This window comes from Leucoraja erinacea, unplaced genomic scaffold, assembly GCF_028641065.1.
Source record: "Leucoraja erinacea ecotype New England unplaced genomic scaffold, Leri_hhj_1 Leri_84S, whole genome shotgun sequence".
Taxonomy (NCBI): domain Eukaryota; kingdom Metazoa; phylum Chordata; class Chondrichthyes; order Rajiformes; family Rajidae; genus Leucoraja; species Leucoraja erinaceus.
Genome location: NW_026576784.1, coordinates 275,273 through 290,699, shown reverse-complemented (window position 1 = coordinate 290,699; position 15,427 = coordinate 275,273). Strand labels below are relative to the sequence as shown.

Here is a 15,427-nt window from a genome sequence, read left to right as displayed (position 1 = left end):
AAGGGAGAGACACTGCAGATCACAGACATGGATGGGGCAAGGGAGAGACACTGCAGATCACAGACCCCAGACATGGATGGGGCAAGGGGGAGACACTGCAGCAACACAGACATGGATGGGGCAAGGGGGAGACACTGCAGCAGATCACAGACATGGATGGGGCAAGGGGGAGACACTGCAGCAACACAGACATGGATGGGGCAAGGGGGAGACACTTCAGCAGATCACAGACATGGGATGGAAGTCATCGTGTCTTGGGGAATGATCACTTTTTGTCACACTAATTGATCCAACACTTTTTAACGAGTAATCTTTGCCAGGGAAAAGATAGGAATCTGAGGGGTAACTTTTTCACACAAAGGGTGGTGGGTGTATGGAACGAGCTGCCGGAGGAGGTAGTTGAGGCTGGGACTAACCCTTTGTTTAAGAAACAGTTCGACAGGTACTTGGATAGGACGGGTTTGGAGGGTTATGGACCAAGCGCAGGCAGGTGGGACTAGTGTAGTTGGGACATTGTTGGTCGGTGTGGGTGAGTTGGGCCGAAGGGCCTGTTTCCACACTGTATCACTCTATGACTAACGGCAGATGCTGGTTTAAACCGAAGATAGACACACAATGCTAGAGTAACTGGCAGCATCTCTGGAGAGAAGGAATGGGTGACGTTTCGGGTCGAGACCCTTCTTCAGACTCATCCTTCAGATGCCTCCTGCCCCGGTGGGTTACTCCAGCATTTTGTGTCAATCTTCGATAGATCAGCCATGATTGAATGGTGGAGTAGACTAGATGGGCCGAATTACCTAATTCTGCTCCTATCCCTTATGACCTTATGAAAGTGTCACGACAACTGGCCAGACCCATAGCTGAGGTGGCAGGTTTGTGGTCTACAGAGACAGTGAGCTTACTGGACCTAAACTCCCTCAGCTTTAGAGGAATAACAGGTCATCTCTGAAACACACAGAATTATTTTAGTGCCTGGCAGGGTGAAAGCAGAGATAATGTTGCCTGTGACATCTAGAACTCTCAAAATCAGCAGTGAAACCAAGCGAAGGCTTGGCGATCGTTTCACCCAACACCTCCGCTCGGTCCGCGTTAACAAACGTGATCTCCCTGTGGCTCAGCTCTTCAACTCCCCCTCCCATTCCGAATCCGACCTTTCTGTCCTGGGCCTCCTTCATGGCCAGAGTGAGCACCACCGGAAATTGGAGGAGCAGCACCTCATATTCCGCTTGGGCAGTCTGCACCCTAGCGGCATAAACATTGAATTCTCCAATTTCCGGTAGTCCTTGCTGTCTCCTCCTCTCCTCCCCTTCTCAGCTCTCCCTCAGTCCTCAGGTTCCTCCTCTTCCTATCTCCTTTCTTTTCCACAACCCCCCTCACCCCACATCAGTCTGAAGAAGGGTTTTGGCCCGAAACGTTGCCTATTTCCATCGCTCCATAGATGCTGCTGCACCCGCTGAGTTTCTCCAGCACGTTTGTCTACCTTCAGCAGTGAAAGGGCTCAGGACAGAGGCTGGTAGATTTGAATCATAGAATATGAGGTTAGTGCAGGGAACTTGTGCATTTTATGAATGGCAAAGTAGCCACCTGGAGCTAAATATCTTCCTTCTACATCTTGTGTTGAGCTGAGCTGAGCTGCCCCTCACCTGCTTGGCATCACAGTAGCGCATTCCAAAGTGGTGGAAGCTGGGGAAAAGGGTGGGCTGGACAGCAGTGATCTGGCTGTACAGCTCAGCCGGTCTCGACATGGCGGGTGTCCCCGACAGAAGCACCAGTCTCTTTGCAGCCTGCCAATGAGAAATAAAATAGTTAGTGGGAGTCTCGGAGCAGCTTTAGTCCTGTGTTGTGTCACCTCCCCAGACCAAGCCAATGAAGAGACACTAGAGAACCAGGAGCACCAGTCATAGAGAGATACAGCACGGAAACAGGCCCTTCGGCCCAACTTGCCCACACCAGCCAACATGTCCCAGCTACACTAGTCATAGAGAGATACAGCACGGAAACAGGCCATTTGGCCCAACTTGCCCACACCAGCCAACATGTCCCAGCTACACTAGTCATAGAGAGATACAGCACGGAAACAGGCCCTTCGGCCCAACTTGCCCACACCAGCCAACATCTCCCAGCTACACTAGTCATAGAGAGATACAGTGTGGAAACAGGCCATTCGGCCCAACTTGCCCACACCAGCCAACATGTCCCAGCTACACTAGTCCCACCTGCTTGCGTTTGGTCCATATCCCTCCTACCCATGTACCCAACTGTTTGTTACATGTTGGGATAGTCCCAGCCTCAACTACCTCCTCTGGCAGCTCATTCCATACACCCACCACCCTCTGTGATTCCTATTAAATATTTTCCCCTTCACCTTGAACCTGTGTCCTCTGGTCCTTGATTCACCGACTCTGGGCAAGAGACTCTGCATCTACCTGATCTATTCTTCATGATTTCAGTGCTGGAGCTACCCCTGCAGCTGCCTCACAGCTCCAGCAACCCAGAATCAATGACTGTGAGGAGTTTGCACGTTCTCAATGTGACGTCCCACAGATGGGTGGTTTGGTAATTAGATGGCTGCCATGCATTGCCCCAGGTGCAGATAAATCTGGGGCAACTGGAGGGGAATGTGACCCTAGTCACGTAAAGATGAACCAGGCCCTTCGGCCCACCATCAAATTCCTATTTACACTTTAATCCCATGTTTTAAATTGTCCCCATGTTCTCATTGAGAGCAAAATGGTGCTTGCCAGTCAGTGTGCATCTTAGTAGCAAGGTGTCAGATGTAGAGAGCAAAGCCTTGCTTCCGTTAGTAGCCTGGATAACACAAGCACTAAATAATCTTCACCATTTAGCTACACATAGGTTGTGTACCGTATAGGTACAGCTGTGAGGAACATCAGGAATGGACCAGGATGCTGAAACATCAACAATGTGCAGCAAATTCAACCTCAATATTATAAAGTGAAGCAAAACATAACATTGAAAAATCTCAGTAGACAAAAGGTGCTGGAGAAACTCAGCGGGTGAGGCAGCATCGATGGAGAAAAGGAACAGGCCATGTTTCTTCTTCAGGCTGATGTCGGGGGGGGGGGGGGGGGGGGGGGGGAGGGAGCTGGGAAGGAGGGACAAAGCAAGGACTACCTGAAATTGGAGAAGTCAATGTTCATAGCGCTGGGGTGTAAACTACCCAAGAGAACTATGAGGTGCTGCTCCTCCAATTTACACTGGGCCTCACTCTGGCAATGTGCCGAGCATAAGCTTGGTCTCACCGACGTAGAGAAGGTGACACCTACAACAGCAGATACAGTGATGAGGTTGGAGGAGGTGCAGGTGAATCTCTGCCTCACCTGGAAAGACTGTTTGGGTCCTTGGATGGAGTCGAGGGGGGAGGTAAAGCGACAGGTGTGGCATTTCCTGCGGTTGCAAGGGAAAGTACCTGGGGAGGGGGTGGTCTGGGTGGGAAGGGACGAATTGACCAGGGAGTTACGGAAGAAGCGGTCTCTGCGGAAAGCCAAAAGGGGAGGAGATGGGAAGATGTGGCCAGTGGTGGGATCTCGCTGGAGGTGGCGAAAATGTCGGAGGATTCTATTTTGTATGTGATGGCTGATGGGGAGGAAGGGGAGGACAAGGGGGATTCTGTCCTTGCTACGAGTGGGGATATAGAGGAGATCTTGATGACGGCCTCATCTATAATCGAAGAAGGGAACCCACATTTCCTGAAGAATGAGGACGTCTCCGATGCCCTGGTCTAGAACACCTCATCATGGGTGCTGATGCGGCATAGACGGAGGAATTGGGAGTAGGGGATGGAGTTCTTACAGGAAGCAGGGTGGGAAGAAGTGTAGTCACGATAGCTGTGGGAGTCAGTGGATTTGTAATAGATGTCAGTTAGTAGTCTGTTACCTGCGATGGAGATGGTGAGATCAAGGAACGGTAGGGAGATGTCGGATATGGTCCAGGTGTATTTGAGTGTCGGTGGTGAAATGGATCAAGTCGGTGAGTTCACCTCGGTTTTATTAAATCCGATGCCATGGTTGGGGGAAAAGATCATAAGCAGAATTAGGCCATTCGGCCCATCAAGTCTACTCTGCCATTCAATCATGGCTGATCTATCTCTCCCTCCTAACCCCATTCTCCTGCCTTCTCCCCATAACCCCTGACACCTGCACTAATCAACAATCTATCTATCTCTGCCTTAAAAATATCCACTGACTTGTGACCTCCACAGCCGTCTGTGGCAAAGAATCCCACAGATTCACCACCCTCTGGCTAAAGACTAAAGAATAGACTGCTTAAAGCCTTTGGAGGGGGGGAGGAGTTGTCAAGCTGGTTTCAGCTTCTCACTGTTTGACTCATTAAATCCAAGGCTCACTCAGAAGCAGCTGCTCACAGCCCTCGACAACAACCACAATGCAACAGGGACTGCGTTTATTTTTAATTTGCTTTTTAAGAAAGCTGTTCCGATCACAATGAACCACAAGAGAGACAAAGGGAGGGGAGAAAGGGGGGGGTGTGGCGGTGATCGAGGGGTGACCTGAAGAAGGGCAAGGCAGCATGAGGAAAAGGCAAAGCTAAGGACCTTGGTGAGACCGCAGGCAGCATCAAAGATCCTATAGATAAGATAGATCACTCCTGCTAATGCAATGTGATGACGTGTTGTACGCAACGGAACAGAACATGGGCCTTTTTTTTCATCCATTTCAGTAACCCGATCCGACCCGACCCGACCCGCAGTGTAATCAACGATGCGGGGGAACAGTTTGTGTTAATAAATTAAAATTCTGAAAATGAGAAGATTTTTACCAAATAACTTTTATTTTTACGAGGATGTTTCCGTAACCGGCTTCCGTCTCCGCACTAGTATCCTTGCTCCGCTACGGGATCTTCGGTGCGGAGACGGAAACCGGTTATGGAAATGGGGCCGAACATGACCCATGAATCTGCCCATGGCCGTACTGCGTCTTGTTCGTCAAGTTATCTATCTTGTCCGCTATAGGGTCGTTGGGCAGCATTGCACACATTTCTGGTTGCACGGGTGCAGGGCAGAGATAACATAAACTGGATTGGGTGGAGATGAGATTGAGCAGGATGAAACTGGGATTGGCGGGCTTGAGGTATAAAGAGAGGCTGATAGGTTGGCATCTTTCCCTGGAGCCAGGGGTTTGAGGGATCACCTTGTAGAGAATGAATGAATACGTTTATCGGCCAAGTATTCACATACAAGGAATTTGCCTTGGTGCTCCGCCCACAATATAAAATAGAGGGCCATAGAGAAAGTGTATAGTTACATCCTTTACTCAAGGTTGGGAGTCTAAAACTAGACAGTGGGGTGAGAGGAAAGATTTTAGATGGACATTATACCATGCATGTTTACCATCAAGCCCCACACAAGTACAACAGGTAGTGCAACGAGAAACATGAACATAGTGTTAGCTACAGAGAAAATGCAGACAAAAACTCACTCAATGGCCGCAATGAGGTAGATTGGGATGGAGAATCCATCCTTAGCTTGGGAGGTCCATTTAAAACTATGATCTCAGTGGACTGTGAAGAGGTTGTTCCTGAATCTGGTGGTACATGCTTCCAGCTATTTTATATCCTTCAGAGGGGAAAGGAGGGAATGGCCGGCGTGTAAGAGCCGCTTGATAATGTCGGCTGCATCCCCGATGAAGCGTGAAGTGTAGAGTTAGTCGACGGTGAGGGCGGACACTGGTCTGTGTGATGGACTGGGCTGCATCCAGAACTCTCTGCAATTTCTTGCAGTCTTCAGCAGAGCAGCTGACAAACCAAGTTGTGATGAAACCTGTGCTGCAGCAAGTAAGATCATTGTCCTATCTGGGACATATCACAATAAAACACTCTTGACTCTTGCTAGAATGCTTTCTACAATGCATCTGTAAAAACTGGTAGCAGTGATTGGGGAAATGCTGAATTTGGCCAGTTATAGGGCTAGTAAATGTAAAGGATTTGAGCTGAGTGCAGATAAACGGGACTAGAGCAGATAAAACATCTTGGTTGTTATGTAGAGGTTGGGCTCGAGTGCGTTTCAATCTTTAGATTAGACTTTGGACATTTGACTTTACAGATCTCTCCAAGGACTAGAGTTGAGTTTAGTGATACAGCATGGAAACCGGCCCTTTCACCAACTGTCCACGTTGACCAGCGATCACCCATTCACACCAGCTGTTCTCATCCACTCTCTGCACACAAGGCCAACTGATCTACAAACCAGCACATCTTTGGGATGTGGGAGGAAACCGGAACACCCAGAGGAATCCCACGCAGTCACGGGGAGAACGTGCAAACTCCACACAGACAGCAGCTGAGGTCAGGATCGAACCTGGGTCTCTGGTGCTGTGAGGGAACGGCTCTACCAACCGCATCACTTTTGTAGAAGGGAATCTGTTCCCAAGGGAGGGGGAGATGGGAAGATACCTGGAGCAGAGGAAGAGCAGCTTTGCATCGAGCACTTTTCATGTTCTTCAGAAAATGAGATTCATCCTAAGACACGAGAAAGAAACGCAAATGTCAAATTCAAACAGCGGATACTGTGCGTGGCAGAATGTTGAACAAATGGTATCTGTCTGTGCCAGAGCTAAATCCAGAACTAACTCGCCTAATCAGCAAGTCTGAACACAATATTAGGAATATTGTCTCCACATGGTCCGTGTGCAAAATGAAAATCAAACTACACGTGTTCAAAATAGGATAAATAATAATAAATAAGCAGCAACGTATATATAGGTAGGAAAGATCCCAAGGGCTATGGGTCAATGAGACTAGCCCCGATGGATGCCTTGGTCAGCACGGACTGGTTAGGCTGAAGGGCCTGTTTCCGTGCAGTGGAACCATGACTAGAAGCCCAATATAAATGAATGCATGTGCTCAGTTGCCTCCTCTGCTGGGTTAGTACACATCACTGTGAAGATTAGTACTCATCTCCATCAAGGGCATTCCTGCATCCAGATATTATCCTGCAGCAGCCAATGTAGTTAATTGTGATATGGGGTAAGGTGTGTGCCTGGCACAGGGGGCAGCAGGTGTGTGTGTTGCACAGGGGCAGCAGGTGTAGGTGTGGGGGCACAGGGGCAGCAGGTGTGTGTTACACAGGGGGCAGCAGGTGTAGGTGTGGGGGCACAGGGGGCAGCAGGTGTAGGTGTGGGGGCAGCAGGTGTAGGTGTGGGGGCAGCAGGTGTAGGTGTGGGGGCAGCAGGTGTAGGTGTGGGGGGCACAGGGGGCAGCAGGTGTAGGTGTGGGGGCAGCAGGTGTGTGTGTACACAGGGGGCAGCAGGTGTAGGTGTGGGGGGCACAGGGGGCAGCAGGTGTAGGTGTGGGGGCACAGGGGCAGCAGGTGTAGGTGTGGGGGCACAGGGGGCAGCAGGTGTAGGTGTGGGGGCACAGGGGCAGCAGGTGTAGGTGTGGGGGCACAGGGGGCAGCAGGTGTAGGTGTGGGGGCAGCAGGTGTAGGTGTGGGGGCACAGGGGCAGCAGGTGTAGGTGTGGGGGCACAGGGGCAGCAGGTGTAGGTGTGGGGGCAGCAGGTGTGTGTTACACAGGGGGCAGCAGGTGTAGGTGTGGGGGCACAGTGGGCAGCAGGTGTAGGTGTGGGGGCACAGGGGCAGCAGGTGTAGGTGTGGGGGCACAGGGGGCAGCAGGTGTAGGTGTGGGGGCACAGGGGCAGCAGGTGTAGGCGTGGGGGCTGCTGTGGGCAGCAGATGTGGGTGTAGGGGCTGCTGTGGGCATACCTGGGGTGGGGAAGAGCAAGTAAACACACGTACCACAATGATGAGCTGAAACTGCCTCTGTGTCAGCTGCTTGCTGAGCCGGGCCAGCAGGTCGTGACTGATGATGTTGACAGTGGGGGAGGAGAGTTGGTCTTTCCCAGTCTTCACCACGTTGATGGTGTCAGCGTCCACTGAGGGCAGCCAGCGGCTGAAAGCCTGTCGAACGACAACAACATCTAGTCCACAAACTGCACTCCACCCATTTACACCCACCAATGTGCGGCAGGAGGTTCTACCCAAAATACAGGCTCCAGCCATCACTCACATACTACGGGCAGCCTGATCTTGGGGTGCTTAGAACAGGCCCGTCCGCCCACAATGCCTGTGTCATTAATCTCTTCTGCCTGCATGTGGTCCATATCCCTCCATTTCCTGCGGATCCATGTGCCAATCTAAAGACTCTTAAACAAACACCACCACCGTACCTCCGTCCCCGACCCCTGGCACCATCGTCCCTGCCTCCACCCCCACCCCTGGCATCATCGTAGCTGCCTCTAACCCCACCCCTGGCAGAGCAACTGCCCTGGCATCTCCTGCAAATCACATTATTAACGGGCTCCTGGACACACACTGAGACTTCAGCCCCAATTTATACACCAAGGTGTTTCTATCCCTTCATTTAGTTTTGTTTAGAGATAGTGTGGAAACAAGCCCTTCGGCCCAGCAAGTCCACGGCAACCAACAATCACCTACACACTAGTTCTATGTTATCCCAGTTTTACACCCTACACACTAGGTTTACAGAAGTAAATTGATCATCACGTCTTTGGAGTACGGGAGGAAAGCAAAGCGTGCAAACTCGGTACAGACAGCATGTGTAGGATTGGAGCCGGGTCTCTGGGACTGTAAGGCAGCAGCTCTAACGCTCGGAGATGTCACACTGAGAGCTCTGAGCTCGCTTGATTACAATGTTGGACTGAGCGTGTTGAAATGTCCTGTCCACTGAATGGTTGTACCTGTGCCCAGGTGAATCGGACAGAGGATGGAGCCACCACAAGCACTGGCCACTCCTTACGGTACACAGCAGCAATACAGATGGCCTGCAGAGTTTTCCCAAGCCCCATGTCATCAGCAAGCAGCAGCCGGCCTTCACGTGAAATAGCAAAACTGTCGAGACACAAAGACCAGTCTATGAAAAGGCGAGCGTGTACATCAGGCCTAACATCACCCCAACATTGCCCCAACATCACCCCAACATTGCCCCAACATCACCCCAACATCGCCCCAACATCGCCCCAACATCACCCCAACATCACCCCAACATCACCCCAACATCACCCCAACATCACCCCAACATCGCCCCAACATCGCCCCAACGTTGCCCCAACATCGCCCCAACATCGCCCCAACATCACCCCAACATCACCCCAACATCGCCCCAACATCGCCCCAACATCGCCCCAACATCGCCCCAACATCACCCTTACATCGCCCCAACATCGCCCCAACATCGCCCCAACATCGCCCCAACATCGCCCCAACATCGCCCCAACATCGCCCCAACATCGCCCCAACATCGCCCCAACATCGCCCCAACATCACCCCAACATCACCCCAACATCACCCCAACATCACCCCAACATCACCCTAACATCACCCCAACATCGCCCCAACCCCAACATCACCCCAACATCACCCCAACATCACCCCAACATCACCCCAACATCACCCCCAACATTGCCCCAACATCACCCCAACATCGCCCCAACATCACCCCAACATTGCCCCAACATCACCCCAACATTGCCCCAACATCACCCCAACATCACCCTAACATCACCCCAACATCACCCTTACATCACCCTTACATCACCCCAACATCACCCCAACATCACCCCAACATCACCCCAACATCGCCCCAACATCACCCCAACATCCCCAACATTGCCCCAACATCACCCCAACATCACCCTAACATCACCCCAACATCACCCTTACATCACCCTAACATCACCCTAACATCACCCCAACATTGCCCCAACATCACCCCAACATTGCCCACAGACCCAGGGCAGTCAAGCATCGGGTTGATGGCTGGCAATGACAAGCTGACAAACAGTCAGTCATGGAACCTTCCCTGAACTAACCCTATTTACTAGCTCTTGGTATGTTGCCGATTAAACTATCTGCTTCTACCAGGCCACGTATTCCAGATTACAGCCATATTGTACGGCCATGAGTCACTCAATGGGTCACCAGCAATAGCTTCTCTTCCCACAACTGTATTGTGACCTGTCCTGTTATTTCCACGAGAGTCATCTTGCCTCACCTTGTCTTGTCTTCCTGCTATCTCCAGGGTCTAGTGATGTTAACCGCCCCCAGTGAAGATTTATGTTAACCCCTCCCCCCCTCCACGTTAGTTGTATTCACATTAACTAATGACCTACTTGACTCCGTCCCTCTGGAAGGGCATCAGGCTCTGCACCAATTTAGAATCAACATCAGACAGATCAGCATCTGGAATTGCCACAGGGTGTGGGCAAGTCTTCTGGAACTGGGGCAAGAATACCTCCAGTACACCACGGGGCAGAGGCTCCACCTGCACACCAGGGATCTTCAACAGTTCCTCAACTGGGAAATAACAAACACAACTTTCAGCAACAACTTACAAAACGTGAGGATATCTCAAACCACCATGCCAAACGTCCATGGCAAATGTAGCTACTGTAGTTAATGAAGGAGAAACTACAGCATTTGTATGCACAAAATCCCCTCAATCCACTCAAGGGATCATTGGTTCCCTGAATCAGTCGGGACACTCAGTACAAGAGTCACCTCGCTCTCATCGGTCTGGATCACATCCTCATCTGTGGGGACCTCGTTCTCATCGGTCGGGTCACCAAGGACAAGAGGCAGAGTCATGTTGCAACTTGATAAGACTTTGGTTCGCTCATATTTGGAGCATTGTGTGCAATTCTGGAACCCGTTACAGGGAGGATGTGAAGATTTTGGAAAGGATGTGGAGGTGAATGACCAGAATGCTGCCGGGATTACAAGGTGTTGCCTATAAGGAGGTCAGACAAACTCTGGAGTGCCGCCAGAGGTTGAAAGAAGCATGTGAAGTTGTGAGAAGCATAGACAGGGTGGATGGTCAGAACGTTTCTCCCAGAGTGTAAACGTCAAAGATTAGAGGGTACAGCTTTAAGGCTGGCATGAAAGTTTGAAGCTGTGAGCAGCAAGTTGTTTATTTTGACAGAGAGTGGTGGGTGCCTGGAACACGTTGTCAGAAATGGTGGTGGAGATAGATACAATAGTGGCATTTACAATACAATACAATTTATTTGTTGTCTGCAGTCATACACACAAGTAGAAGAACCAAGACACAACACAATTTACACAAACATCCATCACAGCGAATCTCCTCCTCACTGTGATGGAAGACAAAGTCTTATCTCTCCCCTGCACTCCCCAATCTCCTCCCGATGTCAGAGTCAAAGCCCCCGGCAGGCGATGGTAAGTGTCCTGCAGCCATTAAAGCCGCGCCGGGTGATGCAAGGCCACGCTCCGGGTCTTTAAGAGGCTTTTAGGACATGGATATGCAAGGGATGGAGGGACATGGATAATGTATAGACTGACATTAGTTTAACGGCATCATATTTAGTACAGATATTGTGGGCTGCTCCTGGGCTGCACAGCTCTACGATCCCACGACGACATTATATTTATAGACAATAGACAACAGGTGCAGGAGTACGCCATTCGGCCCTTTGAGCCAGCACCGCCATTCAATGTCAAAATCGTGTCCTCGTGGGATAATATGATAAGTTTTAATCTATAATTTGAGAGAGGGAAGGAAAAATCGGAGGTGTCAGTGTTGCAGTTGAACAAAGGGGACTATGGAGCCATGAGGGAGGAGCTGGCCAAAGTTGACTGGAAAGAGACTCGAGCAGGGATGACAGTGGAACAACAATGGCAGGTGTTTCTGGGAATAATACAGAAGGTGCAGGATCAGTTCATTCCAAAGAGGAAGAAAGATTCCAAGGGGAGTAAGGGGTGACCGTGGCTGACAAGGGACGTCAGGGACAGTATAAAAATAAAAGAGAAGAAGTACAACGTAGCAAAGATGAGCGGGAAGCAAGAGGATTGGGTAATGTTTACAGAACAACAGACAATACGGGGAGAATAGATGAGGTACGAGGGTAAGCTAGACAAGAATATAAAGGAGGATAGTAAAAGCTTCTTTAGGTATGTGAAGGTGAAAACATTAGTTACGACCAAAGTTGGACCCTTGAAGACTGAAAAAGGTGAATTTATTCTGGGGAACAAGGAAATGGCAGATGAGTTGAACAGGTACTTTGGATCTGTCTTCACTAAGGAGGACACAAACAATCTTCCTGATATAGTAGTGGCCAGAGGATCTGGGGTGACGGAGGAACTGAAGGAAATCCACATTAGGCAGGAACTGGTGTTGGATAGACTGATGGGACTGAAGGCTGATAAATCCCCAGGGCCTGATGGTCTGTATCCCAGGGTACTTGAGGAAGTGGCTCTAGAAATCGTGGACGCATTGGTGATCAATTTCCAATGTTCTATAGATTTAGGATCAGTTCCTGTGGATTGGAGGGTAGCTAATGTTATCCCACTTGTTAAGAAAGGCGGGAGAGAGAAACAGGGAATTATAGACCAGTTAGCCTGACATCGGTGGTGGGGAAGATGCTGGAGTCAATTATAGAAGATGAACTAGCGGCACATTTGGATAGCAGTAACAGGATCGGTCCGAGTCAGCATGGATTTACGAAGGGGAAATCATGCTTGGCTAATCTTCTGGAATTTTTTGAGGATGTAACTAGGAAAATGGACAAGAGAGAGCCAGTGGATGTAGTGTACCTGGACTTTCAGAAAGCATTTGGTAAGGTCCCACATAAGAGATTAGTGGGCAAAATTAGAGCACATGGTATTGGGGGTAGAGTGCTGACATGGATAGAGAAGTGGTTGGCAGACAGGGAACAAAGAGTAGGGATTAACGGGTCCCTTTCAGAATGGCAGGCAGTGACTAGTGGGGTACCGCAAGGCTCGGTGCTGGGACCGCAGCTATTTACAATGTACATTAATGATTTAGATGAAGGAATTAAAAGTAACATTAGCAAATTTGCAGATGACACAAAGCTGGGTGGCAGTGTGAACTGTGAGGAGGATGCTATGAGAATGCAGGGTGACTTGGACAGGTTGGGTGAGATGCATGGCAGATGCAATTTAATGTGGATAAATGTGAGGTTATCCACTATGGCAAAAACAGGAAGGCAGATTATTATCTAAATGGTGTCAAGTTGGGAAAAGGGGAGGTACACCGAGATCTGGGCATCCTTGTTCACCTTGTTCAGAGGGGATCTTATTGAAACATATAAGTTTATTAAGGGTTTGGACACGCTAGAGGCAGGAAACCTGTTCCCAATGGTGGGGGAGTCCAGAACCAGGAGCCACAGTTTAAGAATAACGGGTTGGCCATTTAGAACAGAAATGAGGAAAAACCCTTTCACCCAGAGAGTTGTGAATCTGTGGATTTCTCTGCCTTAGAAGGCAGTGAAGGCCAATTCTGGATGCTTTCAAGAGGGTTAGAAAGAGCTCTTAAAGGTAGCAGAGTTAGGGGATATGGGAAGAAGGCAGGAACGGGGTACTGATTGTGGATGATCAGCCATGATCACAGTGAATGGCGGTGCTGGCTCGAAGGGCCAAATGGCCTACTGCACCCAATGTCTATTGCCACTCACTGTGGTATGGTGGTCTACCAGTCATGGTACATTCCCTCATATCTGTCCTGTCCTGCACCAGATGAAGTCTCCTCAGTTATACCTCTTTCATGATTCAGTGATCCCTCAGTATTATCCTATAGGGAGATCTCTGATCTGAAACATTCATTATTTCTGCCTCCCAGGGGCATTGTCTGTCTCATTGAGTATTTATTGATTTACAGTTCCAGTGACAGTGAAGCTCAGAGAAGGCAAAATAGAGACCCAGAAGCACATCAACTTTACAAAGGAAGAGACATTAGAGGCTGCATGTGGCTGGATAAATCCCCGTCACCTGGCACAGGTGTAAATCCCCGCCACTTCACCTGACATGACCAGATTCGAATGTGGACAAAAGTAACTGCAATTGCTGGATAAAGACACAGAGTGCTGGAGTAACTCAGAGGGTCAGGCAGCATCTGTGGAGAACGTGCATGGACGATGTTTTGGGTCAGGACCATTCTTCAGTGTGATTGTGGTAAGTGAGAGAAAGCTGGAAGAGATGGAGCAGGACAAAGCTGGGCAAGTGATAGGTGGATACAGGCGAGGGGGGATTTAATTGGCATATGATTGAACAAAAAACAGAGATGGGAAGAAGGTAAAAGGCTGTGCGATAAAGGAGTGAAGATACACAACGTGTGGAATCAGAAGGGATATAGATGGATGGGGATGGGGGTGGAGGGGGGAGGGTTATGTTGGTCATGACCTGTATTTAACCTGGATTTCAAGTGCTGTCGATTGGTCCCCATTTCCACACACATCCCAAAACTGGCGGGGGGGGGGGGGGGGGGGGGGGGTGCAGATTAAAACGGGTTGCGGCGTGTAGGCGAGTGGTAGAATTTGGGAGGATTTGATGAGATGGTGAGAATAAAGTGAGATTAGTGTGGATGAGTCTTGTTGGTCGGCATGGACTGTTCTATTTGCTGCTGGCATCCATCACTGTGTCAGAGTTGCAACATGTAACCTGGTTAGATAGCACTGGTCAAGAGAAACACAGTCCATGATCCAAGTATCTTGTAGACAAAGGTAACAAATAAATATTCAGTTTGAGGACATTGTGGAGTTAGAAGACACTGCCAACGTTGAACATAGACCAGTACAGCACAAGAGCAGGCCCTTCGACCCACAGTGTCTGTGCCGAACATGATGCCAAGTCCAACTTTTATTAGCCAGGCACATAATCCATATCCCTCCATATTCATGTGCGATCCTAAAGTTATTTAAACACCACTATCATATCTGCATGAACCACCAGCCCTGGCAGCGCGTTCCAGGCACCCTCTAGCCAGGTGAAAAGGTTGCGACTCTCTACCCTATCTTCGCCTCTCATCATTTCATATCTTTCTATCAGGACTCCCCAGAACCTTCAGGATTCCAGAGAAAACTGTCCAACCTCTGCATGTAGGAGCCCGCACAGCCCTAACCCCAGCATCGTTCTGGTAAACCTCCTCTGCACCAAATGTCTCCAAAGCCCCCACATGCTTCCTGTAATGGGGGCGACCAGAACTGCACGCAACACTCCAAATGCGGCCTGACCCAAGCTTGTCCTATAAAGCTACATGGTGACTTCCTGACTCTGAAAATGCAATGCCATGACCTATGAAGGCAAGCGTAACCCACGCCGTCTTTTCCATCCTAACCATCCTTGGATAGCCACCAAGTGGTCACAGGAATGGAAGGCAACCTCATCTCCATTACACAGCTACATCTCATCACCAGATAAACGCTGTCCAGGGTCTGACCTCCCCAGAGGAGTGTGGGTGAAGCTCAACACACTTGCTACTGGAGTTGGCCGTTTCAATGCCACGACCTATGAACGCAAGCGCAACGTACGCCTTCTTTACAACCCAACTACTTATGTTGCCACTTTCAGGAGGTTATACACTTGAACCCCAAAATCCCTCAGTACATCAACGCTGTTCTG

General features: G+C 49.8%; 1 protein-coding gene across 1 annotated transcript in view; it reads right to left on the bottom strand.

Moving 5' to 3' along the window:
* smarcal1 (SWI/SNF related, matrix associated, actin dependent regulator of chromatin, subfamily a-like 1) overlaps positions 1-15,427 on the bottom strand; it is a 41,469-nt gene that overhangs the window by 10,223 nt on the left and 15,819 nt on the right. The window contains exons 7-11 of the mRNA XM_055631651.1: positions 10,165-10,348; positions 8,734-8,884; positions 7,772-7,933; positions 6,430-6,495; positions 1,644-1,784 (exon numbers count right to left, since the gene is read on the bottom strand). Coding sequence (XP_055487626.1) covers positions 1,644-1,784; positions 6,430-6,495; positions 7,772-7,933; positions 8,734-8,884; positions 10,165-10,348 — 704 coding nt within the window. The remainder of the gene's footprint in view (positions 1-1,643; positions 1,785-6,429; positions 6,496-7,771; positions 7,934-8,733; positions 8,885-10,164; positions 10,349-15,427) is intronic.